Source organism: Vanellus vanellus (assembly GCF_965231255.1).
Source record: "Vanellus vanellus genome assembly, chromosome: 3".
NCBI lineage: Eukaryota > Metazoa > Chordata > Aves > Charadriiformes > Charadriidae > Vanellus > Vanellus vanellus.
The window spans coordinates 113,023,864-113,050,924 of NC_138907.1; the positions used below are offsets into that span (position 1 = coordinate 113,023,864).

Genomic DNA, 27,061 nt, shown 5'->3' on the forward strand with positions numbered 1-27,061 from the left:
ACTGATTCTTGTTGCAACCAAAGCTCACAGTTTCTTGGATTTAGCAAAAAGACAATTTATAAAGCCTTTTGAAAAGCAATGAACAACAGTTCCTTTAGGTTCAAAGCTAAAAATTAATTTCTTTGCTTAAATAGTGAACTACTTATGTAAATGACTGGTTTGCAATATAAAAATCAAGAAGAGATGCTGTATCCTGGTTAGCAACAAGCATTCTGTTGGGAATCAAACAGCCATAGAAAAGAATTGATCATTTCCTTCATGTAGGTTCTAGTTTCTTAAGTTATTTAACTAAATTAACTTTTTGAAGAAAAGGAGGCTGCTGGCATGGCCTTAATGTGCTTTTTACATGAACATATACCACTTGATCTATGTTGAACCATGGCTGGCTTACCAAAGCATACTAAACCTGCTCCTAAGGATTCTGAGTAAAGGCCATATTCACAAAATTTAACTTAGTAAGAGTATCCTTTCGAGACTGCCCTTTGTACATCGGTGTGGCCAGAGAGGTTTCCTTATAGAGTGACTTAGAGGATCCCATATCAGGCATTCTCAGTTGCCCTCATGATGATCATTTGTACCTCCTCCTGGCTACTAAGACAACCCATGAACACAAACCCAAAGTCAGTTTTTGAAAAACGCAATTGTGTGTCATCCTTCAAGAACCATGGAAGAAAAATTTGTTGTGCCCTTGTAAAGGTAAGTTTTTAAACATAATAACTTACCCTTGATCTTCTATCTAAGCAGTCACAAACATTTCAGAAAGCAAAAAACCACAGCTTTTAAGGTAAAAGACAGGCAGCCTTGTTGTATACATAAATTCTTATATAGAAAACATACAGGGTTACACAATAACCAGTTGCTGGTGATTTCTGCACAAATGCAGTTCACACTGGAGTTTACAACACACCATACCTGTAGTGTCCTTTGGTCAATACTTTTACTTTCATAAACTTTTCAGTAATTAACACAGGGTTTAGCAAGTTCTGGTTTTTGTGTTCATCAATGAATCAAAATACAAATACATTGGTACTGTGCCCCAATTTGAAAGAGTTCCTTTTTAAATGAAAAACGAGGTAAGTTTCTTAAAAAAATAACATAAAATAAATCAATGAAACAGTCGTCCTCTTCCACGTTTGCTCTTGAGATGATTAGCAGAACGCCTAAGAGTCTTCCTCTCTTGACGATGTTGTTTCTCAGCTTCCTGCTGTTTCTTTTGCTGCTCTGACTGGAATATTAAAACAAAAATAGACTCAGGTTCTTGTAAACTTACATATTGTGTCATTGTTCAAGTATCTATATATCAAGTCAGAATTCCATTAAGGAAATCTGGAAATGCTGCTGTAAATGGTCCCATGCTATCTTGTCTCATACCATACCTGTTGATTCTGGGTATCCCTAGGCATTCTTGTTACAAGTAATTCAGAGCAAACATTTAAGACAAAGATATTGAAAAACAGTGGAAAAAAATCATGTATTTCAGATGAAAACCAGTGTCTAACAATAGACTGTAAAATTACACTCCAGAATTTATGTTTCAGTGCCCTTAAGAAGGCAGAGCACAATTTGAGGTTATTTATTATCTACTTTGGTTAACTAGCATTACCACATTTAATATTTGCACAAATGCATTTTGAAAAGACAGAACAATTAGTTAAATTTGCTGAAATATACAGGTTTTCTAAAAAGCGTTCTTACAAGTTCTTGAAAGCGTTTGATATACTGTATGCAATTCTAGAGAGACTTTCCACATGAAAATAATTCAAAAATCTCTGCTCTTGTGGCACATGCTCTATTAATGTTTTTCTTTTTCATCAAAAACATGCTGAAAGGGTTTCATTTACATACCACATAGATGAAATGGCTCTTATAGCCATAAATGACTATTTTCTTTGGAAGACTAAGGCTTGTCTTCAAACTAAGCATAAATTTGAACAAGCAGACTTGAACTAGCCAAGCTCAGGCAACTGTCCATGCTATAAAATACTCTAAATATGCTATAATATACTGCTATAATATACTCTAAATAAAATTACAGCAATTTCAATGTCAGCACAGGGTAAGTGCACTAACAGTGTGACAGAACTACTGGATGTGCAGCTATATCCCCCCTGCATCTAGTTCTGTAATCAGCAGCATTCATACATCAGCCCATCTGTCCCTGAATCTTCCATTAAAGTACCATTTAAACTTGAGCTAGAGATTTGCATGCATAGACAACATTTTGATTGAGGTGAGATATAAGCCAATTTACCAAATGTAGCAATAAACCCATACCAGTATCATGGTAATAAAAGCTAGTGGTCTTTAGACATTGCTCAAATTTATTGACTCCTGTTTCCACTGCAAGTAGGGAAACAAGAAACCTGCTATGTGAAAATCTAAGTAGTTTCTCTCTGTCTCCAGACTTCATCTGAAATGGTCTTAAGAAATCTTACTTTAATGTTGACTGCTACGACTAGTGTACTGAAATGGAATGATCTTGATTTGCATTTGAAGCTTTGCCTTTTTTTTTTTTTTTTTTTTTTTAAAAAAAAAGTCCTCCATACCTCCCTAGTAATATAAGTACTTAGGCATTTTAGAAACCCTGCTATTTTGTCGTATCTATTTGCTATCATAAAGCATGCTGAAATTGAAAAACAGGATTCCACACTGTAGGATCCATACTAAAATCCCCTGAAAACTAAACTGTGAAATATCAATGTCAAACAATTTCGTTGCTGGATCTTTCGGTGCTTGCTGGGCATTTGGGAAGCTGCTAACATATCACAACTGTAGCAGCAAAGTTCAGTCTCAATTCCACTGATTTATAAGGTCGAGTGGTACCAGTCTTATGGAAGCACAATTCTCTCCCCCACTAAATCTTTCTACCTACTCCTAAATACACCTGCATTTTAAGGAAAGGGCATCACAAAGCAGAAGTTGATGATCAGAGTAATACAAAACCCCATTTAACTCTGCCCACACTATAAAGTAATCACCTGTCTATAGTCTATGAAATTCCTTAGGATGGAAAATTAAAACCCTTTGGGAAAGTTAGATAGGTAGCAGTCAACTACACACTTCGAATGGAATTTGGCAAGTAGAACAGGTCCAGAGCTTGTTCCTGTGACCTGTGTTACACAAGTCCAATGACAAAGGTGGTTAGGAGCTCTGTTTTAATCATGCTGAGACCCAGCAACAATATCAACCAAGAGAAAGCCTGTCACATGCAGCATCCTGACTGCATTTGGACCTGCAGACCAAGATCTGATCAGTCCTGCCACAGAAGTCAGGTGAGGTCACAAGCTCCTGATGGTATGTCTGCAAATAAACTATTAAGAGATGGAAGGCAGTATTTTCCACCGGAATATAGGATTTTATGAGTGCTGCCTGAGTTATAAGGGTATAAACACACAGTGTACTACCGGAGGCTTTCATTCTCTTGGCAAGAAGCAGAAGAGTTGGCAGCTTATAAAGAAATGAAGAGGGACATTTGTTTGACGGTTTTAAAGTTCCTGTTCTTTCATGCAAAAACTAAAGTTACTGGTGTATTATCTTAAAAAATTATATATATAGCTCACCTTCTTTAATTTGAATGTTGCCTGTTTGCTGCCTACTGTGGTATCAGACACATTGAGCGTGCCAAGTTTTTCTTCAAGCTTTAAACGATCTCCAAGAGTTTTCCTGCAGAGAATAATTAACATTAGTCCCAATTCTTGCCATCTTTTTACTATAATAAAGGCTGATAATGCAGTCAAAACTAATCTCAATTTTTCTGAAACCCTGAAATGCCATAAGTCTAAAAAATAAGCATTCAGTAAACAGAAAAGACAAGCTCAAATCATTCCCTCCAGATAGTGCTTTCAGTAGAAACACTCTTAAAACTTATGTCAAGTTCATTGCTTTTTCTGCTAAAAAAGCAACAGGACTCTAGATGAGAAAGAAACCACACCCTTCTATTACTATAGTTTTCTATGAAACATCAGAAAAAGTCAGGGATATTCAGTTACAGTAATAGATACATACATAAATAAAAGACCAGCAAGGCTAGATATACACAGCTTTCTTGAAGTCTTCCAATTTCTGACTTGGAAACACTTTTGAGGGAAGAAAATAATCTTGACCATACATCAGAATGAATTCACCAGCAAATGAATCACTTCACTGATACAAACAAGCTACTCAGTCCAAATACAAATGACTGTTCACACACTGCGCCCATAACAGTCTAATGCAGATAGTTTTCTAAATAAAAGATCAATGCAAACAAGCAAATGTGACAAATAAGACAGACCCAGACCTCAGAAAGGACCTTCACATGAGCATACGCCTTCAAGCACACGGTAATCATCCGTTAGTTTCTGTAAGCAAGCCGGTATAGAGCCTCTCCCTTGGGCACTGAACTCTAGCATTTCTACAGAGGAGGTAGCTGTTGTGGTCGAAACCAATACTGCTTTCAGCTCTCCCCCACTGGAATTTAGTGCCCCTACAAAAGCAAGACACGTGTCCCAGTTGCTTGAGGTTGCAAGCTGCTATTTAATATCACCCTTGCTGACTTCAGTAAGTTGTGTTGTAAACTGGAGCAGCTGAGGAGTGGAAATACAGCTTGTTCCTGGCGTAGCCTCCAGCACAGGGGAACAGCAGGCAGGCAGAGATGGGGCTGGCTTCAGCCAGCCTCCCTGAAGGCACCTGTGAGTCCTAACATGGCCAGTCCTTCCTCTGTAATGTGGGCCCTGCGAGTACAGGCAGTGCCACGTGAGAGTATGACATGGCTGTGGGATCAGACAAACTTACCCTGCAATGCGCTTAGAAAACGTCTGCCTAACTGTAAGTGAAATTACTCTCTACAATTTGAGATGCTGCTGTTAGTGTCTTATTAGATCTCTCTGAAGAAGGCTAAGAGACATTTTTTATACAAGTTTTAAAAGTGGAAAAGAAGTCATCATAAAAATACAGACGAGTAGCAGCCACCGACGTCAATGGCATTTCTATGGATGATGGGCTCACAGATCATGGCCTATGCATGAAGTCTCTGAAGTCCACTGAATTTTGGTTAATGAGCCATTTTATGTAACAAAGACTTTTCAGATTAACAATGAAAAATTACTGTCAGGAATTACTTTATTTCTCATGACTAGGTACTTTGATTGTATTTTTTTCTGTAGTATATTTTTCATTGAGTACATGTAAAAACTTGTTCCATCTGCGCGAATCGGGAAGACAAGCTAAGCCTTAGAGCTAACTATGGCAGAAGATCAGTCACCGAGACTGTGGTGGGATTTCTACATTCGAGTGAAGTCCCATTTTTTCTCCCCTTTGAAAGTCAACTGGAGAAATATGGCTACTACCCAGCAATTATTTAGCATGACTGCCTAGATACTGCTTCAGTCAGGAGAAAAATTAAAACAAGGAGATATTAGCAAAACGCTGTGGGATTGCAATTTTACTGAATAATTTTAGGTATGCCTGTATTTATCTGAAAATGTGCAGACCTCAAATGATAGTGAATTGCAGACACTGATACACAAACACTACAGCTGGGTTGTTTGGGGTTTTTTTGTTTGTTTTGTGGTTTGTTTTTTTTTGGGTGTTTTTTTTTTTTTTTTTTTTTAATCATCTCAAGGGATACATAGTGTTATTAAAAGCAACTTCCCCTGCCCTACAGTAAAAAACAAACAAATAAAAATTGCCTAGGTACTTCTTTTTTTGTCATTGTAAAGAGAACAGTTTTTTCAGGACTTTTCCTGCTGTTTTACTTTAGCAATACCTAGGAATGTCAACTATGCTTTTGTTGACTTTCTTGGCCACCTCTGAAAACATATACATTGACTGTCATACTTTATAAAAAGTGTGACTACTGTAGTTTTTAATTTTGACTTGCTTTAATTTCAATAGCAAACCTTTTAAAGGGACATCAAGAAAAATCAAAAGAGCTCTTAGCACACTGATAAAAACCCTTCCTTTTTATGGATCCTTTTAAGTCAGACCCTTACTATGTAAGGAACTAATGCAGTAAGTAAACGAAACAAAGTTTTGCATGTTTGTTAATATGTTCAGCAGGTTTTCATGTGTAAGCATAAGAGTGCAAAAGGGGAAAATGAAATGTAGTCTGATGTGAGAGAAGGCATTTTTTACAACCATGAGTAAATTTTGCAGCTTTCCTGCGCAAAGAAATGTGTAGACTGTTGGTCTATGAAGAAATTTATAGTACACACCACTACTTTAGAAGTTGGGCTTGGAGCCGTGCTGAGTCAGGAACATGTTGAAAGAAACACCCAGTTTTATGTAAGTCATAAACTGTTTCCTCAGGTAGAACATTATACGATTAGAGAAAAAAAAAAAAAAGAACGCCTAACCATTAAGTGCGTAGTGAAGGTATTAAGGTACTTAATTATATTGGTCACAGACCATCATTCCATAACTTGGATAAATCAAATCAAAGACAAACATGCCAGCCTCACCAGATTGTACATGCCACTACAGTCTTTCCAATTTTCACTACATTACTTGAATTAATTATTTTTATGCTGACTACTTATCACTGAATATGGCCAGCAGAAGACATATTTAGGTATTTTCTTCATAAAATTCTAATATGTAAAAATGGTCATTAGCCAAACAAGTTAGCTCGCAACACCAACTAAGTCATTATGATCACAGAACCATATCAGCTGTACATTATAAGGAACAAATACAAGCTGTTAATTTTTAAGTTTCCTTTAAGAATTTGAGGAATATCAAACTCGATACTCAGAACAATACTTGGATGAGCACAAATTCAATCAGTGAGTATAGAGCCAATTGCTTAGACAAAAACAAAAAAAATCATGGAAAGACAATTCAATGACAACAACTCAGAAAAACACGAAAGATGTAATGCTGTCACATCCATTTTTTTGCCATCCTATTCTATCCTAAATTTTCTCTCCTTTTCTTTTTATTTTTTAAATATTTTATGTTACATCCCATCTGTGCATTTACCACACAGAGGGTATCTAACCTAAGCCACCCTAATTATGCACCACACCTTGCAAAATGTTCTGCAGTGAATTAGCAGCAACTTTTATGACAGATTGTCATAACACTTCTTTTAGAAGTCTTTCCACAGTTTATATCATCACTGATATTCCTTCATCCACTGGACAGATGTGTGGTATTTGCTTTCATTTTTCCCGAGCTGAAGCAATGATTTTTCTCCCTCTCTAAACCAGATGAAAGGATTTATTTTGTCCTGTGTCACACTATTATTTTTTTTCTCAATGTTTCTCTTCCTTACACCTGTCTTGACTTATTTACTTAACTTTCAGTATCCTTGTTCACATTTAAGCCTTCAATGTTTTGAACAAAATGAAACCTTAATACTTCAAATTGAATGTCCTTGAGAATTTCCTTTAGAGGTCAGCAGCTGAATTTGTGTAAAAGAACAGTATGTGAGTAGGCTGCAGCCATACTGCTTTTGAGGGAAGTATTTCAATGGCAATGAGAATACAGGGCCATTTGACCACTGTCTCAGGCTCCTTTTCAAGTCACTTGCTAACATAACTATAAATCCAAGTACAACGTAAAAAATATCCTTAACCTACAATAACCTGTCAGAGTTTCCAGAGTGGATGTTCTTCTGACAAAGAAAAAAAAACCCGACAAAAGTAAAAATTTGCTAGAAAGAAAGAAAGAAAGAAAGAAAGAAAAAGAAAGAAAGAAAAATAACCAGAAGAAAGTTGATGGAGAGATCTAAGGAAGTTGGAGTCCAGAATGAGTGTGTATATTCAATATAAAGAACAAAGAAAAATCTCTGTGCAAAAACACTTGCTGATGAAAAACAGCTAAGGAAAACACGGGAATCATTTATGCAGAACTGCTATAAATCCCAATTCATAAAAGCTACTATTGTATTTAAAGAGGTCTTACAGGCACAACATGGAAATCAGACTCCTAGACTTCTGTAGAAACACTGTGTCAGTAATATTTAAGACCATTTTACATTATAATTCCAGTTAAAAATTTGCACATTTAAGGGACAGGCTGAGTTTTTATCAACTGTTTCTTCACGTACCTCCAGCAAATTTCCATCATGAAACAACTAGGTTGTAGAGGCAGTCATTAGTGACATAAAGAAACAATCCCATTATATATATTATTCACTTCCTTTTCTTTGACTGTATCATTTCATTCTAAGTAAAAACATAATGGCTATTACAAGATCCATCTAGCCCAGCAACTTGTTTCCAACATTAGTCAAAATTCTGCTCTGCATCCAGTGTGCTGCAAGAGCTTTGAAGCTATTGTCTTTCAAGGTTTTAATATTAGTGTCTGCACTCCAAATAATAAAAGGCTATTAAATCTCATCTTCTGAAGGGCTCAACTCACCTCTGAAAAAAGTATCGAGAGATTTGCAGGCATTAAGCACCTCAAAGCCAAGTTCTTTAGTTTGACGTGCTCTTTATACAGTACCCAATTACTTCAGTTGATCATCAATTTAAGGAAATCCACATTTAAAAAAAAAAAAAGTCTGATTTTTTTGTATTGCAAAAAGAAAAAAAGAAATAGTGAGACCTGACAACATAAGGACAACTTTTTTTTTTTTTAAGTTTCTGGATGCCATAAAAACACCCAGACAAAATAATTTTTGTTTTACCACCTTGATCCTACCCCCAAAATAGTGACTAGTCATGAAGTATTCTACATCCTTTTAGAGGGTCAGATGAAAAACATCCAGACTGTCAACCTCATACCCACACTGGAAATATAACCAGTCTCACAGACATCAGTGTCATTATTTGTGAGAGCGTCAGTTCACCAACACTGCATAATGGATCCCCAAATCTCGCTCAGAATATTAACCTCTTGCTCATCTCATTTGTGTTGTCTCTCTGCCATACTTGAAACATTGTATTTGTTTATCCACAAAAGAAATCTTTCAAAGACTACGTCCCTTTAAGTTATATTCCTGAATCGCCAGATGTGGCTTTACTAATAAGTGCTTCCAAGCCAAAATGCCACTGGCCTGCATTGTAGAGAAATACTTGAGAATCATCCACCCCCAGCTATTAAAATAGGAACATTAGTCTTACTTCATTAATTTTTGTTTTTTGGCAGAGTCTTTGAAGCTTCTGAATTCCTCTCCTTCTTTAATCTCAAAAAACTGAGGTTTCAGTAATGTTTGCTGATCCTCCTTGAACCTTTCCTGCCGCTTTACTTTTTCCTCTTGGCGTAGAAGCTTGCGCTGTTTCCTGACCTCTTCAACCCAGCCTTTTTCATCATCTGAACTCTCAGAACTTTCTGCATCACTTGCTTTTCCTTCTGGTTCTTCCTCCTCTTCCTGCAGACAAAAATAGTTTAAAATAAGAAATCATCAACTAATTTTCTTTTCAAACTATTCCTGCAATTAGAGTATGTGACAGCTTTCATATAGATACAGTCGAAGAGAACTAAAATTTGAACAAAAGCAGTAACAGCAAATGAAGCAGAAGATACATTATAAAATTGTTTCCACCTACATATTTTATGTTTTTCAAACTTATATTCTTGTAGACACAATACTGTTCACATCTAAAAATTAGGATAACATTATAAATTACATTTAATTACTGTAACTGATAAGACATTTTTGCGTTGTCTCTATGTTTCCTTTTTTCTAAGGTGAAAAATCTGAATGCTTGAAAGTAAAAAAAAACCTACGGATTTTTCTTAATCCAAATACAAAATATTTTACCTGTTCTCGTGCTTCCAGTTCCTCTAAGATCTTTAGTTTCCTCTTTCTTTTCTCACTTATTTTTGAAACAAGTGGGTTAAGTAGCCTAAATTCTTCACTCTGCTCATCCACCTGGAAATCTGGATTCTCAAACATGACCTTAAAACGATCATCTTTGAGAAGACTAGGCAGATTCTGGAAAAGAAGCAAAGCATGAGTGAGTTACAAAATTCTGAAACAGACATTGGTAAAGAAAGAAACACCTTTTTAATTAAACCAAACTCAAAACCGGCATGTGAAATGCCAGTTGCTTTATCCTTCCAGGTCATATAAAATAAAGATTTATGCTTATTATGCTTTATTATTTTCAGAAAGATTAAATAAATAACTCTAAGCTACCTGTAAGCAAAACAGCTTTTTTTTTTTTATGCACACTATAGACACCTTAAATATACAATCACTAATATTTTTTGAATTAATGTTTCTCATACATTCCTCCCACTAGTCTGGAAACGTGTTGATATCTATTGACTAATCAGCCATACCTCCAAGGCAAATACTCTGTCTGACAGGGATGATTCTACAACATGTACAACAAATTATCAGGGTAAACATGTCTTCATGCAATGCTACTACTGTTTTACTGTAAATATATAAGAGTGTTTCTATACATCTTATAACGCTTTTTCTTCACTGCCCATGCGTACAGAACGGAAAAGGTAGTTTCATTCATGTCAAAGTAAAATGAACTCATTATAAATTATGCTACTGTTGAATTAGGAACAGTTCAAGCTACGATTTCAGCTTATGTGAATACTTGTTGTCATCATTTTAAAATTAAAACAAACATAGCTTTTATTATAAAAAGCTGATCTTTCAATATTGCCAAACTTATACAAGCACATTCATCTCACCCCAGCATTAAATTTTCATTTTTACCTAAGAAGTGAGGGGGGAAAGATACAGAAACCAAGTGTAAATTTCAAACACGGAAACTGTTGCAAATGTGTGACTTGTAGTCACACAGCAAAAAAATTAAATCTCAAAGCCTAAAATAAATTGTTCTTCATAAGACTCTATTGCCATTTCAGTAAAATAACCAGAACACGTATTTTTATATACACTCTTTTTAGTCCACTTAATAACACAATCTACATGTATTCCTAGACAAATCAGCTCCCATTTACTGAACTCATATTTCCATCATAACACCGGCTTCAACAGTCTGCATTTAAAGTTTTACCACCACCTACTTTTTCAGTAGTTCGTGCTTCCTACTAACACACAGGATTTCATTAGATGCCATGTGAAGCTAATGCCTGCCTTTCATGAATGCTATATTCCTGTGAGACTGAGCACCTACGAAGTGCTACCTATAGAAAGCCTCCCGTCCCACCTGACACTAAACATTAACTCATTTTTTCCTTTAGACTTCACTTAGGATAAAAATGGATTATCTTCAACATCAGGAAGAATTCCTGTTGCATAAGAGCAAACTATTTGGGCTATTATATAAAATGTAGTCAACTGTGTATGCAAAGAAACACAATTGTATCTTCAGTTTTACAGATAACATCTATCTTGTCGTCGTCACTGCCAAAAGACCAACAAATGCAAACAACGGGTCTTTTCGAACAACTTTGGTATTCATTCTGCATTTAGCTAGCTTCTGGAGCTACAGAGTCCATACCATCTTTACAGTGATTATTTAATCATTTTAAGCTCTAAATTACTACATGGCCTTTTAGGTGTTGCAGCTACAATGAAGTTCACCTTAAAGCCACCTACTAGAAGTAGTCGTTTAAGAGAAACGGAAACAATGGAATTTTCAATCTGTTTGGCCAGATAACACAAAAACCCCAAAACAACAACAACGCCAAAAAATCAGTACTGTAAGCATTACTATTTCTGCGCTCTCAGTTAGAGAAGTCTCCAAAACAAAAGCTCACCTTCTGTTTCCTTTTTCTAGAAAGCTGTTGCTCTTCTCCCTCTTCTTCAATCAGTTTGAGGGCAAGCTCTTTATTGACTTTTGGAAGTTTCTAAAGAGAGGAAAGTAATCAGTAAATTATTCTTTTACGCATGCAAAAACTTACATGCCTTTACATTCGTAAGTGTGGTGAAGAGAGAATTCTTATTTATTCTTATAATTTTTGCTGAAAAGCTCCTTGACTGGTTCCAAATATTTCTAGGTACTAGTAAAGCTATAGCACTTGGAGAAAATTTAAGTGGAACTTTTGTATCGTTTCTTCCTTGCAACACATCAGTATTTTAAAGCAATTATTTCTCCTTGTACATTGTGAAAATTCAATCTAGGAAGCTACTAGTTATAAACACAATACTGTTTTTCGATATCTCTTTCCAGAGTATTATGTTTTAATGGCTTAAGTCATTTATCTTAATGACAAAAGTAGAAACTGCAAGTTTTACCAGTGGGTTATCCGCTCAAGTGGCAAACATGATGAGAGTTGCTCTTTTACAGTGTGGTATCAGTCTCTCATCCGTGGGAATCGCACACATGGGAATATTACAGTTCCATTCAAAAAGTTCTATAAATTACTTTGTGTCTCTAATCACAAACAGAATCAAATCCTAGGTCATTACATCTCTGAGATACACTTAAGAATGTATTACTCTTCACAAATAGTTTTCCCAGAATTATACTCATTGTTTACAGGATTTACCTTCAGTTGAACTCTCTGTGCACGTGTTTCTTCTATCTTCTGCCTTATTTTCTCTCTTCTGTATTCTTCATAGGCAAAGGGGTTGGCCATCATTTTTGCCTTTGAACAAGCAGGAGGAAGCAAAAAGAAAGCAACATTAATACAGGACACAGTCCATTATTTGGAGAAAAATAAAACAAAACAACCACCATAAAAACGAAAAAACCCAAACCCCCCAACACATATTTTATTGTTAAGAGTAAAAACTGTCAAGGATCAGCCTTATTTACCTTATGATAAAGTCTTATGTCCATGAAAAAGCCATGCATATATGCTCTGAGCAATGATGATCCAATGAGATGAGCAAGGCCTGGGAAAAAAGTTACAGAGGATTTCAAAGAGCTTTCATATATAAAGAACTCCTATTCCAAGCTAGCCACTTCACTTACCCAATTCAAGACAAACAAGCGCTGCCAATGCAACACATCAATCTAACAGTCACATCCATTACATCAAGACTAAGTAAAACCGCAATGAAAAAAAAACAACCCACATCCTTTCAGCCAGCAAGAAATTTGAGCTGCTTCAGAGCAACAAAATCCATTTTTCTTGTCATAATACATGTTACTGTGCACTTTTTAAAAATGCCCACAAGCACTATGCTCCATAAAAGTTTACTAAGAAAAATTCAAGAGGATTTTTTTTTGAAAGTCCATAGATGTTTGACAATCACTTTTTTAGTGTGGTATAGAGATGTTTTTAATTAAAGAGTTTTGCCTAGGGTCACTATCTTTGAAGAATCAAAATGTTGAAAAAAAAAGAAATACAGTACCACATCAGGTCATAAAACTGTCACCCTAGGCCCTAACCTAAGTAAGAATGAAAATACTTAAGAGTTCTCCGATTTTCCTTCCTTGTATCTTCACAAAATTCCAAGACTGAGAAAAGGAAAAGCTTTTTATAGCAAAATATCCTCCACAGGCCCCAAATCTTTAGAAGTTAACAATTAACAAACGTCTAGAACTAAATGGCAAAAAAGAAAAGAAGCGAGAAAACACCGCGCATCTCAGAAAGCAAAGTCGTCTCTAAAAATTTTTTTGACTGTTTCCAGGAAACAATCTTCCTGCATATTCCAAAACAAGAGTACTCCAGCTAATGGCTAGTAAAACAAAGAAACCCTGACAAATTAAATACAAAATATCCCCTAAGCTGGTTCTTCATTTGAAAGCTTGCATTTATGGGGAAACGAATTTGACTAAGTCCTAGTGAATTTAAAGCGGAATAACTATTCCCTGTCAAATTTCTGTGTAGATAATACTACATTGTCTTATACCCTTACAATTGGGATAGGGGTCTGCATTCAGACTAGAACTCTAACACTGAAGATGCAGGTGTTTTGGATGACCTCCTCCTTGTATGGCCTCCTGCCAGGCCAAACCCAACTCCCATGTTCAGAGGTAAATGAACTAAATTAAATCGGAGCAAAACACTGCAATCAAAACACGCAACAGACAGAAAAAGGACTAACTACCTCGGGAGAAACATGCTTACCTTCTCAGCTATATAATTTTCAGCATTCCAATTCCTTGAAACTGTGTTTCTATTAGCCCTAGATTGATTTGTATTTTCTGGAAATTACCGCGTTCAAATAGGGTAGTTTGTGGCAGATCTTGCTGTAAGTTTCAACATACTATTTGAGCACGTCAAAAATATTTTGAAAACTAAACCAACTTCTGTTCCTATGCCTTGCATTCAGTGTCTGAAAGCACACACAACAGATTCCCAGACATATTAAAATCAGCAAATATCAATCATCTTCTTGGGATAAAAATCTGAGAAACACAAATATCTAGTGTTGCACTGGTTGGGAATCAAAGAACATAAAGCCATTAGTCTGGTATATTAATAACCAAGACGACTGAAGGAAAGTACTGCCAGTGAATTTCTATCAGTCATCATATGTCACGTTGGAATTACAAAACTTACATGCGCAAATGACCAAAACCTGAACAAAAGTAGTCAGCTAAAGAGGATATTCAACTGTTTTACCTAAATTTTCAAGGTCTTGTCTGGTAACAAATTTGTAATCATCATAAACTGTGCTTTCTGGATTCTCTTCCAGTTCTTCAGTCAAGTTGTCCAAGAAGGAACACCATTTTGGGGCAGGTCCCAAAACCTGTGGATATTACAGAAAGTTATAACATTGTACATTCTTACAGAAGAAAAACTACAGTTAGGCTCTCAGCTACTGTGCTGTAATGGAATAACAAATGAATCCTTCTGACATCAAACAGACCTTAAGAGCAACAGCAGTTAGACACCACAATTAAACCTATTGCTTGCATTACCAGTAAGGAGTACTGTAGATTATGTAAGTGTTATTTTAATTCAGGTCATTTATTTGAGACCAACAATCTAGAGGTTTCAAGTTTAAGTGTTTCAAGTGGTCCCAGTCTGGTTGATTAATTTATTACAAGCTCAGAGTCAAGCATTATAGAGGAAATTACAAACCAATGGCACTAGACAGCAACTAATCTCTAAAGCACTGTTGTATCTTGAACTCTTTGGGTTCACTATGCAATCATGTTAAATCCTATTCTGCCCTATTTTAATTAAAACACCACAGGTATATTTAATGTATTTTTATTCAAGGACAAACTCAGACTGTATGAACAGATAATGGGAAATACTAAAAAACTTGCATATTTCCACCATGAGGCAAAGGATTTAGTTGAACAATATTATGTTGTACTATCAATGTACTTTTCCATATAAGCTTCCTCCAATTTCCCCAGTTAACAATTAGCTCTCTTCACTTTTCCCTCCCGCTGTGCTGACTGAAATTCCTCTCTATCCTGATGCATGCAGCCATACTCAACTGTTCCAGTACTATTATTTTAGTAGGTGAGTTAGCTGAACGGAAAAATCCAACACGACATTTTTTCTCTCTAGAGCAAATCGGCTGACATTTTAGAACATAAAGTGGCCAGTTAATTCCTAGAGTGGGACTTCTGATGAGGCTTCTGATCTGTTTGCCAAAAATTTATGTTAAAATCACGGTGGTCAACATGACCATAGGAATGGTTGTGATTTAACAACATTTTAAGATCCTATTCGATCATGGAAACAGGAAGTGATTTTATGTATATAAAATACATATAGTTTGTTTTAACATGATAGTGTGGTAACAGTGTGAGATAATGTTGTTTGTTTAAAAAGAAGTGTGCTACTACTCATTCAAAAGTCTTCTGTTGAAGACAACTATACACAAGAAATTGTAAAATTGTACCCTAGACCATAATATTCTACTAATATTCTAGACTGTAACCCTCCAGACAATATTGTATTCTTGACCACTACTGTCTCTATATCAAGTATGATTTATCTTCGTAAGAGTTCAGCCCTAGCTGAAAACCATAACATGCCAAATGAAAAAGGTTGTTTTGTTTTTTTTTTTTTTTTTTTTTTACAGTGCTGCATATTTTATTCCAATTAGTACAAGCTTCCAAGGAAAGACCTAAGATGTCACTAACAGGAAAGACATTACCTATTTAATGAGTTAACCAAATCCCCATGTCTGCTCCAGTAATACTCAGCTTAAAGACTACGTAACATTCAGATTGATGTCCTGCCAACATCACAGAAGCTTTTGTCTCCATCTTGTCTTCTTCCAGATTTTAAATTTTTCAGTTATTTCCCCCAAACCCATTTCTTCAAATCTAAACGCCAAACTTTTATATTAATATGAAAGCAGTCTAGATATATTAAAAGTACCACTGGTTTTCATATCATTCAAGAAATCAGTTATCTGTGCTTCATTATCATCAAAGCGTGACTGAGGTGGAGGAATCTTCTCTAAGGTTTACCCATAGTTTTGTTTGGATGAAACCGTCTGTCCTTCTTATAAAAACCTAGTTCCTTACTAACTTTTATTAGAAAAGAAGTTTAAGTACAAGTTTCTCTGCTGAAGATTATTAGAAATGAGATTAGAGAATCCATGACTCACGTCCATTCCTATTAAATAAAAAGTTTCCCTTCATTCCATCTTGCTGACTCATCACGTAAAGATCTCTATCACTTCAATAAACCTTTTTCATCACTTCCATGTCTACAACACTATCTGTTCAAGCCTTACAAAGCCCACGGTACTCATTTAGAACTCAGGCCACTCCAACCAGTTAAGGTAATCCCCCAATGGGATCTTGAACGAATAACTAAAGCAGAAGACACGCAAATAAGGCAAAAAGGTTATTTGCTTTTCAGCTGTAGCTCTGCTCACTGTTCCAAGTATCCCTGTACTCAAAACCTGATATTGAGGGTAAAATCTTTCATGGCATGTAACATGTGCCATGAAACACAAAGCCAAAAGACCTGATTATTCATTATAATCTGTGGAGCAAGTTGGATGATCAGATCACAGAAAACAAGGGAAGGGAAATGAGATAATTAACGGAAAAAAGCAGTGGCAGAATACCAGGAAAAAATAGAAAGTCCTACCATTATTCAAATTTCACATGTAACCTGACAAAAAGGAAAACCCTACAGAGATGTCTGTGTATGTTTTACTGCCTTATTTCCCTCTCTCCCACCCCAATGAAACCACTTGCCTACCTATTCTAGGACACCTTAGGAGCTTTGCTTTGTATATTAAAATGGAACATTTTCTAAAGCTTCAGAAGAAACTTAAAAATAGCAAAGGCAAACACTACCAGAGACAATGACAAGAACATAAACAAGGAGTGTCCTTCTCTTGCAATAGTAATTCTTCACAGAATTTAATTGCCGCTGCATTTTAACCACAGAGTTTAATGCTCCTCTGTCATCCACTGTCAACCAACAGATGTCCCAGGATGGTGCTGAGAGCACTCTGGAACAGCAGGCTCTGCCACTCCTGTGCCCAGGTACAAATGCAACAGGTCAGAGGCTGGTCTGCTCTGGGCCACCAGGGATGAAACCCATCTGTTCTCCCCGTTCATGGGTCTCCATACAGCAAGTGTGCAGCAGGACAGGGGGACCCCTTGGAGCTTCCACCACCACCACAGCCTGGTGGGCAGTCCCTGCCAAATCCAGCAAAACAGCCACAAAGCTGTGGAGTTTGAGTACGCTAATCAATATACTTGTCAATTTAGATTAGGAATGTACAATTCTGACACGTTGAAGGGAGAAAATTCACTGTATGAATTAAGAAAATGTTATCAAGGTAGGCAATTGCATGCACCTTAACTGAACGATCTCATTTTTACAATATTTATGATATACCAAATAGGCTTCCCTGCAAGCTTTAGAAAAGTTGCACACAGCTAAAGGGAAAATCATTATTAAATGTGTACATCTATACTCGGCTTTTACTCAAATATTTCTTAGGATAGGAAAACCAGACATCATCACTGATGGTGATCAAACCAATATTTTTGCTATTTTCATTGTAATTCTGTTTTCAGTAGGATAACCACTTCTTGAGACAATTTCCACCAATTGCTGGTGAAAATCAAGAAGATTGTCTTTGAAATTATTTTTGCCTATCAGCACAGGAGCCTCCCCGGCGGGCTGGGTGGGCTGCTCCCTGCTCTCCTGCTTAACTGACTGGAAATAGCAATAGGTGACCAAATCGCAGTTATCCCACATTGTGTCCCACCACCATGTTGCAAGGCAGAGTGGTGGCTGGGTCACACTGGGCAGGGGACAAGGAACAGCAGGACAAGGGGAGCAGCCCTCTCCTCCCCATGGGTGAGCCACACGGCCAGACTTATCATGGGGGACTTCCCACTGCCATACACAGGTTACGCAGTGGACTTTGTAATTATTAGTATTGCACCATCCAATGCCAAATTTCTGTTAGTACACGTTAGAATGTCTTTTTATAAAACTTTAGACACAGAAAACACAAAATATCATGAGTTATCTAGCATGCAACTGAGCGGAGATGAGAAGTGCAAAGCCAAACTGTTCAAGAAAAGGAAGAGAAAAATGTTGACAGAAAAATATTTTTTAAATACTGTAAAATAACTTAAAAACACACAGTTCTTTGTATTCTATTTTACAAGATGTTTAACTTAATAGTTTTGTAGCACCACAAATCTTACGTGGTACAGCTCTGCAATGCCCTGTACTTATGGCCATGCCTAATTCCTGAGCACTTCTGTCGAAAATATCATCCTGTCATCAGTCTGTAATTCCCCTGAAATTAATGAGCCCTAGGACAGAACAGGTATTATTCCCAACCCACAACAGATGTTCCTTATCTTCAATCTGAAACACCAGACAGCACTTGTACACTTTTAAATGCCACTCAACAGTCTGACTGCCAGCTCCGCAGAGCCCTTAGAGCTGCAGAAAAACTGGGTCTAATCCTAACGACTATTAAACATGCTCAACGATGTAAAAGAAGCCCAGGATGTGTAGCAGCTTCCAGAGTCAGATGTCACGAGAATTAAATTAAACGACTTTGACTGCACATACAGACAAGTATTGTTAAGTATCTGTTTGATGGTTTCAGGGACCAATTCTACACAAGTGAACTGAAGAGCTGCTCTTCTCAGGGAGTCAAAACAGGTTCCAAAAATCTATTTTTCAGGATGTTAAATAGCAGGGCCCAGGAAGATTTCATACAAAGCAGTGTAAACTCTTCAGCTGTAAATAAAATGTCAAAATATATTAAGAGTCAACCAGCAGAAACTCCTCCCAACCTTCACTGATGTATTTTAGCAATCAGAAATCTGCAAAAAGTTCACAGACAGCGTAAATCAAATTTTAAAATAATTAAGTAGAATTTGCAAAGTTTACACTGCCTGGATTCCCTGAAGAATACTAATTTAATGTATGTGGACATCGTTTAACAAAACACTTCCAGAGGCTTTGGGAAGCAGAAGCATTAGCTGCTGTGGCCGTACAAGACAGAAAACAGGTAGTTTCACAGAAACTTCAGAGTTTCACAAAAATTAACACCGTAATGCTGTATCATGTCATACCAGAGTAATACAGTTAAAAACAAATAAGTATGAAAATACATCCTAGTACTGCTCTTTCATAACGTATGTTAGAAATAAAACTTTCTTTCAAAAATCTTCAAATTGTTTGTCACAGTACCTCCTATGGATTTTAAGGTAGACTGTAAGACTTACCAGGTAGCAAAAATGTACTAGTTAAATCACTCACTGCCATACTATTTGAATAATGTCGATTACAACAAAAATAGCATATTTTTAAGGCCTTCAACAGAGCTCTGGGTACAGTGCATTGTGTAAAATTACTAATAACAACTGTAACTGGCTAACAAGAAACAGTTCATGCTGAAAGGGTTGTTACTGCACAGAAAGCAGGTTACAAGTGAAGCTACAAGGACTATCCTATTAAATATTTTCAGTAATGACTGCCACATAGAGTAGAAAAATGCCAATAACATCTGCTGTCACTCAAGAAAGCTCAGAATCTCCCAGGGAAAAAAGCTACCTTGAAAACTAAGATGCTGAAGATTGGATGAAATGTGGAATCACAGAATCGTGTAGGTTGGAAAAGACCTTTAAGATTATTGAGTCCAACTGTTAACCTAGCACTGCCAAGTCCACCACTAAACCACATCCCTCAGCACCACGTCTACACGTCTTTTCAATACCTCCAGGGATGGCAACTCCGTCGCTTCCCTGGGCAGCCTGTTCCAATGCTTGACAACCCTTTCTGTGAAGAAATTTTTCCTAATAGTCAATCTAAAGTTCCCCATATAGAGCCAATCACTATCAGCTGTAAAGAACAGAACAGGAAAAAGTGATACCAACTGATCACAAGACAATAGTCATACAAGGCTGTTGTACTAGTATAGGATAGGAATAATGACTCAGTGGAGACATCTTGTACAACTCCAGGCCGTACTGTTCAGGATATGTGAATGCAAACTGTAGCAAATACAGTGAAAGGCTGCTAGGGTGATTTCTGAAACAATAAAATGCTGGCACAAGAATACACACAAAGTTATCACAGTGACACTGTAAATTAGAGAAGTTCGCTAAGTGTCAGAGGAACGTGACTCTTGAACAGCCTTTTAATGGAGATAATGAGTAAGAAACACAACTAATTTTCAGATGAAATCTGACATATTCACAGAAAAGATTATGCAATTTGATTGCCTGTGATAAGATGGGACTGGACTCCGTGATCCAAGGAAGCTCCCCCATTCCTCTGTTACCATTTAAAAAACAACCCAAACTTAAGGCACTTTATAATCTAGAAAAGAATCTCTCTTTGTTAATTTCTTTAAATAAAATACATTTTACGCATACATATTTACCTGTAGGAGACAAAAGTAACTCTTTGGAGGAAACAAAGAATAAAATCTTAATTTTGGTGTTTGATTTTTTTTTCTTTTAATTAAATGGTATAATAAAAAGCATTTTAAACTTTTGACAGGACACATTTACTGGAGAAAGCAAATGCACATCTAAGCATGCATATTTTCGCTTCAATCACGCCATTTAACTGGAGAAGGAGATTACAGAAGGTCTAATGAGGGAGGAGAAAAAAAAAAAATAGGTGATCCCCAGGGTGCGGGCAGTGATTGAAATGTGCAATTGCGTTTTAAACATAATTAGCTCCCTAATTGCATAGCCAAGTTTAATTAATGCAATTACATGAGTAATTAATTACTATCCATTTTAAGAGTACTGGTTTCAGTGTTTTGTTCTCTAATTTTAAGAATTAGACAGATCTCAATATGTAATAACTTTGAAAAGTTTCCATCTATATGCATCGAAAAGGCAAGAGAAAAATGAACACCTTGTTGAACCTCGTTAACAGTCAAGGTTACATCAACTGCAACTGGTAACTCTCAAAAAATCAGATGGATTATTTCTAGCTTGTAGACATGAAAAGCTGCGGCTCTCCATTCTTGTTTCTATGCTTTTGGGCTAGTCATACCCAGCCCAAGAGTTCCAGAGAACCCAGGAGATTAGCTGGTATTAGAAAGGAGCCTTGGGATCACATTACCTTGTTATGTTTCTATCTACTATGTTTCCATAAACTGTGTTTCCCTTAGTAACCAACGTGCTCCAAACAATTTGTGATTTTGAGTTTTATTCTGCCATTCCTTTATAATCTTTCTCCCTGTGAACACTCTACAATCAATTTCAATTGTGCCCTGTTAATTTCACGAGTAATTCAATTTAATGTACTGAATAAAATTCTTTAATTCTCTAAATTAAATGGGTTTGGGGAATAAACTCAAAACAAATCTCCCATATATTTTCATTTTTCATAATTTCATGCTTTCGTTCACCCTACATTATATGGTGCAGATTTGATGCTTTTACTGCCATCAAGTAGCTCAATGGAGTACAGCTATGACCAAGAGAGATGGAACAGTACATTTTTCCTTTTCAGCATACTACTGACAGCAGCATTGCTGTTTGGTTTTAAGCCCACACACTCATAAATTTCACTGAACTATACAACAAATTGGCTCTTTCTCTCGCCCCAACTCCAGCACATCCAGACATTTTTGGCAGATTCATTAATCCAAGAGGTTGGTTTTCCTACCTTTCACTATGCTATGGAAGGTGCCAAATCAACAATTTGGAGGTTTTACTCCTTAGAGAGCATGTTAAAGGAAATGTTGCTTTTAAGATCTTCCCAGTGTTAAACAAAAACTGCTGCAGGAACTTGCACACATCTTCTAGGAATGAGATACTAAATCTTTCTGCCCTGGTAGTTATCAGATAGTAAGTACTTCTTTTTCTAATCCTAAGCAGTCTGGCTTTATAATGTTGTGGTTTTGGGTTTTTTTTTTTGGTTTGTTTTTTTTTTTTTTTTTTTTTAAATCTCATATTTTCTGATCTGACAGATATTACAGGCAGTTAACTAGTCATAGGTCTGCTCTCACTGTGAGCGTCTTCTTTGTGAAGCCATTACCTTTCGAAAGAGGCAGTGGTTGTTTTGCTCATAAAGTTGGGAAAAAATGCCTTCCAAGATAGGAACAGCAAATAATTTTTCAGCAAAGAAAATTACTCCTTAAAATTGTAAATAACATTAGTAGAATAGTTCTCTTCCTCACAAGACATCTGTAGCTTACCAGCTGTGGGAATTAAGAGTAAGGAGTTAGATGCTTTCACTGACGTCCCTATCATGTTCTGACATGCTGACATACATAAAAGATAAACGTTCACCACTACTGCTATGGATCTTTTTATTTATCAGACTCTCTATACGTTTTAGGTCTTTAGACAATTGCAGACCAGACAATCTGAGGTCAGAAAAATAGGTAGAAACTTGAAGTACAAGAACCCGCTACTTTCACATTAGTTAACTAATCAAATAAGGTAAGAAGAGAGAAGCCTGAGAGAACCTGCTTCAAGTACTTTTCCATAAGTATCAGCTGGAAATGAATTACAAGTCCCCAAAAGTCTGTTCTTATTCTAATATAGCAGCTTCTATAGTGCATCTCCTGTAAAAATAGAGGCCCTTAGGTAAGTTACTTAAATATTGTGCAATATTTTCAGCTGAGACTCACTTCACAAGATTTATTTACCTGTGAACATCTGCTGATGGTCTGTTTCTCTATTGATAAAAAAAAAAAGGTGTAGATGAGGTATGATCATCTGTTCCAATGCCTTGCTGACAATAAAAGGCAGCAACCACATTTTACTTTGGCCATCCACACCTTCCATTCCCTACCACATCCGACTACGTGCTCTTACCAATTCCTTTGCATAGGTTCTGGTATTCATAAGACCCTTCACGAAGCCAATTTACTGTTCAGTGACTCGATGTCAGTTGAACCAGCACAACCCCCCTCACAAACACAATACCTCCACATTTCACATGAAGTCTAACAAAAAACCCCGCCCTATCACAATATTCTTTGAAGAATAAATCCCTCCATGTTCTCCCCCTGCATTTGCGATTGTGACTGCAGGGGAGGCAGACAAGGCCATGGCAAGTAGGAGACTTCATAACTGCCTTGGCCCTTTTCTTACACAAGGAGAGAACTTCTGAACAGCTTCTACCTGTCCAACACAGTCAGAAATCTGTTTCTCAAAATATAGTAACATTTCTTGCAATACTAAGGGCATAGGCCATCAATGGACAAAACTGACACTACTAATAGAGATGAGAGTAATGCGCATCGATTTCAGTCTGTACATAATAGCCTCTTGTTGCAATCTAAATTAACAAGTAAGAAGAACCAAGAATAAGCCAGAAATACAAAATCCTGGCAAGTCCCTATCTCCATTTCTCTGATGGGACAGGAAAAATCCCAGCTGTCACAGTGGGGGACTTACCTCTCGTGCTTTTAAGTGATCGGGAACAGCAGGGCTCTCTCAGCACAAGCCAAATGCCAAGGAACATTACAGCACAAATATCTTTACAGTCATGAAAACAAAACTTACTGTACCGGAGTTGAAAGCATGACCTGCATTTTAGGGAAATTTGAGAGATGCTACAGATATAAAGGTAACGGCAAATCCAGCTGTACGTCTACCTTACACAACTGACAAACTATGGGAAATCTAGGAATGTGAGAGCTTCTAATAACTCCCTACCATGGCAGCTTAATTGCCCTTTGCAAACCTGGGAGAAAGACTGCTCTGTGAGCTTATACAACTACTGCCAGGCAACACAAAGGGAAGGAAAGACAACTAGCTGTTGGGAACGTGCAACTCCTCCAGACAGATAATGAAGATAACCTCAGCATAAGCCAACCTACTCTTTACAGAACATAATGCTAGAGAGAAGAAATTGTATATGACTTCTGAAATTATTTATTTTGAGTAGGTAACATCTTTCAACTATGTATTTGAAAGCTTTCACATATTTGATGATTTTATTTATCTCTCAGGTTTGTGTGATAGAAATCTTAAATACACACAATTCTGTTACTATTCTTATATAAAATAGTCATAACTACACATTTGGTTCACTATTGAGTGCAGCACAAAAGATGGCAATACAGATAAGCCACAAGAGTCACTTGCCTCTGCTTTCAAATATAACGAAATAAAGACTTGGTTGAAATTACCACACAAAGAAAATTCTCACGTGCTTTGTCTTTTCTGATCCAAAGGCTAAAAAAGACACTAGTTCTTACTACATGCTGATAGACCACAGTATAGTACAAACCTTCCTTTCAACAATTACATCTTTTCATTATCTGTGACTGCTTCTCTCTTCACTGACTGAAGCTGAGCAACTGCATCTCTAAATTTTCAGAAACCAGGTGAAGAATAGATGGCCCACAGGCCCACAAGTGCAACTTAAGAAATAAAAAATATCTTTCAGATACTTAAGGCTTCCATTTTCTACCACTTAAAAAGGGGAGCACACTCTCCCCTCAAGTTCTGTTTTCTTAAAACAGGAACTCTAGAACAGAGTCCCATACTACCAATTGCTTAAGAAACAGTCACAACACTACAACCCATGTGAGTTTATCAACTGGCAGAGCAATCCCCTGGTCTAATTCAGTAAAACCTTTGCTTTTAAGAGTTTTCTCCTTTGCTCTATGAAGGGTATGATGTAAACTACAAGGAAATACGGACCTAACAGTCAGCATGCTGCTACCTACTAAAAAATAATTAAGAAGTCCTGCCTGTCATACTAACATCCACAACAGCAGTAAGCAGGGATCATACACCTTCATAATCTATACGTGATGTTGAACTAGTATTTCATCACCACCAAAACACATCTAAAACAAGTTTTACAGGAAGATCAGAAATTGTTTCCTGATTATTGCACATTGGTGTTTTCCTTCCATATATGTGTGATAAGTGGTACAGTGTCTCTCAGCCAGTGCATGGGAAACAGAGGATATCCTTTGTTGGGAATAAGCCCAGCATGTTATTTTTCAGTTTGAAAGTGTTTAGGTTAAAAGTAGGAAGCTCACATTTCTGTTTGTGAAGATAAACAACTTTTTTCCTATGCTTGTAAATATTGTGAGATAGATAATGTATCATTCACCAGACATTCTTTTTATATTGTTTGCACAATTTTCTGTGTAAAAGATTATACTGTTCTGGATGGAAAACACAGTTCTAAAAGAATGATATACCAAAACTCAGAATTAGCTTAAAGGCCAAAGATGCACTCAAGTGTCTTTTTATTAATGAACATTTTTTCTTTTTAACTCTTGGCAGTCCCAAAGCACAACTGTAATATGCTACTTCATAGAATCATAGAATCATAGGGTTGGAAGGGACCTCTGGAGATCATCTAGTCCAACCCCTCTGCCAGAGCAGGGGCACCTTAGAGCAGGTTGCACAGGAACGCATCCAGGCGGGTTTTGAATGTCTCCAGAGTCAGAGACTCCACCACTTCCCTGGGCAGCCTGTGCCAGTGCTCTACCACCCTCAAGGTAAAGAAGTTCCTCCTCATGTTTAGGTGGAACTTCCTATACTTAAGTTTGTGCCCGTTACCTCTTGTCCTGTCACTGGGCACCACTGAAAAGAGCCTGGCCCCATCCTCCTGGCACTCACCCTTTAAGTATTTATAAGCATGGATCAGGTCCCCCCTCAACCATCTTTTTTTCCAGACAAAAGAGACCCAATTCCCTCGGTCTTTCTTCGTAAGAGAGGTGTTCCAGTCCCCTAATCATCTTGGTATCCCTATGCTGCACCCTCTCCAGCAGTTCCCTGTCTTTCTTGAGCTGGGGAGCCCTGAACTGGACACAGTACTCCAGGTGCGGCCTCACCAGGGCAGAGTAGAGGGGGAGGATGACCTCCCTTGACCTGCTGGCCACACTCTTTTTGATGCAGCCCAGGATGCCATTGGCCTTCTTGGCCACAAGGGCACATTGCTGGCTCAGGGTCATGCTCTTGTCCACCAGGACTCCCAGGTCTCTTTCTACAGAGCTGCTCTCCAGCAAGTCAGCCCCCAACCTGTACTGCTGCATGGGGTTATTCCTCCCCAACTTCGTAACAACCCTAGTTTCCAGTCATTTCACAGTTCTCAAAATGAGCAAACTAAGGTTAAGACCAACATTTCCCATTATACGTCATAACTACTGTATTTTTATTTTACAACATTTTTTCCCAGGGAATGAAATGTTTTTCCTACACTAAATATTGTTTTCGAACAGAAATAAAATCTCTTAGCATAATTCAGTTTCACAGCTGCTTTCCACTTTACCTAAAACTTCTTAGGTAAGCCTCGTCATATGATCTTCAAGACAACAGTTGAGGCAGCATTAATCCAGAATGACCTAATACTGCCAATCAGAAGACATTAGAAGAGATCAAAAAACATCCTAAAAGAAATCAAAATCTCACACTCTAGTCCTAATCTGTTCTATTAGTGTCAAAATGACAGCCACAAACGTAAAAAGAATTGCGTCATTTGCTTCATAGCTTTTACCCTGCAGAAGCAAAAAATCCATTCAGAAGATCTTGCTGTAACTCTAACGGCACCCATAAACCATTTTAACGACAGCTGAATATAAAGAACATTGGTCTTAAGGGCATGAAGTACAAGGTGTGTGGATAGGTGTTTTGCTCTAATTGTATCCCCACCATATAAAAACCCAAAAGAAGGAAAAAGACAATTAGTAGATCCTAAAATAATGAAAGGATGAGAAAGTAAGTCTTCGAGTGATAAAATTGTTCTGAAAGGCTATGACCACAGAGGTAAGCATGGAGTGTGCTACACATGAGAAACCTCCCACATCTTTGAAAGTGAAAAATGACAGACCGTGAGGATAGATATCTGATGATTATAACCCCTCACACAGAACTAGTGACAGAACTCAGTCACC

The 27,061-nt window shown here is 37.1% G+C and overlaps 1 protein-coding gene across 1 annotated transcript in view; it reads right to left on the reverse strand.

The window, feature by feature from the left end:
• Positions 1 to 918: 918 nt before the first annotated feature.
• NOL10 (nucleolar protein 10) overlaps positions 919 to 27,061 on the reverse strand; it is a 52,219-nt gene continuing 26,076 nt past the window's right edge. The window contains exons 14-21 of the mRNA XM_082480985.1: positions 14,380 to 14,506; positions 12,621 to 12,700; positions 12,352 to 12,450; positions 11,620 to 11,709; positions 9,692 to 9,865; positions 9,051 to 9,298; positions 3,561 to 3,663; positions 919 to 1,225 (exon numbers count right to left, since the gene is read on the reverse strand). Of these exons, the coding sequence (XP_082337111.1) occupies positions 1,106 to 1,225; positions 3,561 to 3,663; positions 9,051 to 9,298; positions 9,692 to 9,865; positions 11,620 to 11,709; positions 12,352 to 12,450; positions 12,621 to 12,700; positions 14,380 to 14,506 (1,041 nt within the window). The 3' untranslated portion in view covers positions 919 to 1,105. The remainder of the gene's footprint in view (positions 1,226 to 3,560; positions 3,664 to 9,050; positions 9,299 to 9,691; positions 9,866 to 11,619; positions 11,710 to 12,351; positions 12,451 to 12,620; positions 12,701 to 14,379; positions 14,507 to 27,061) is intronic.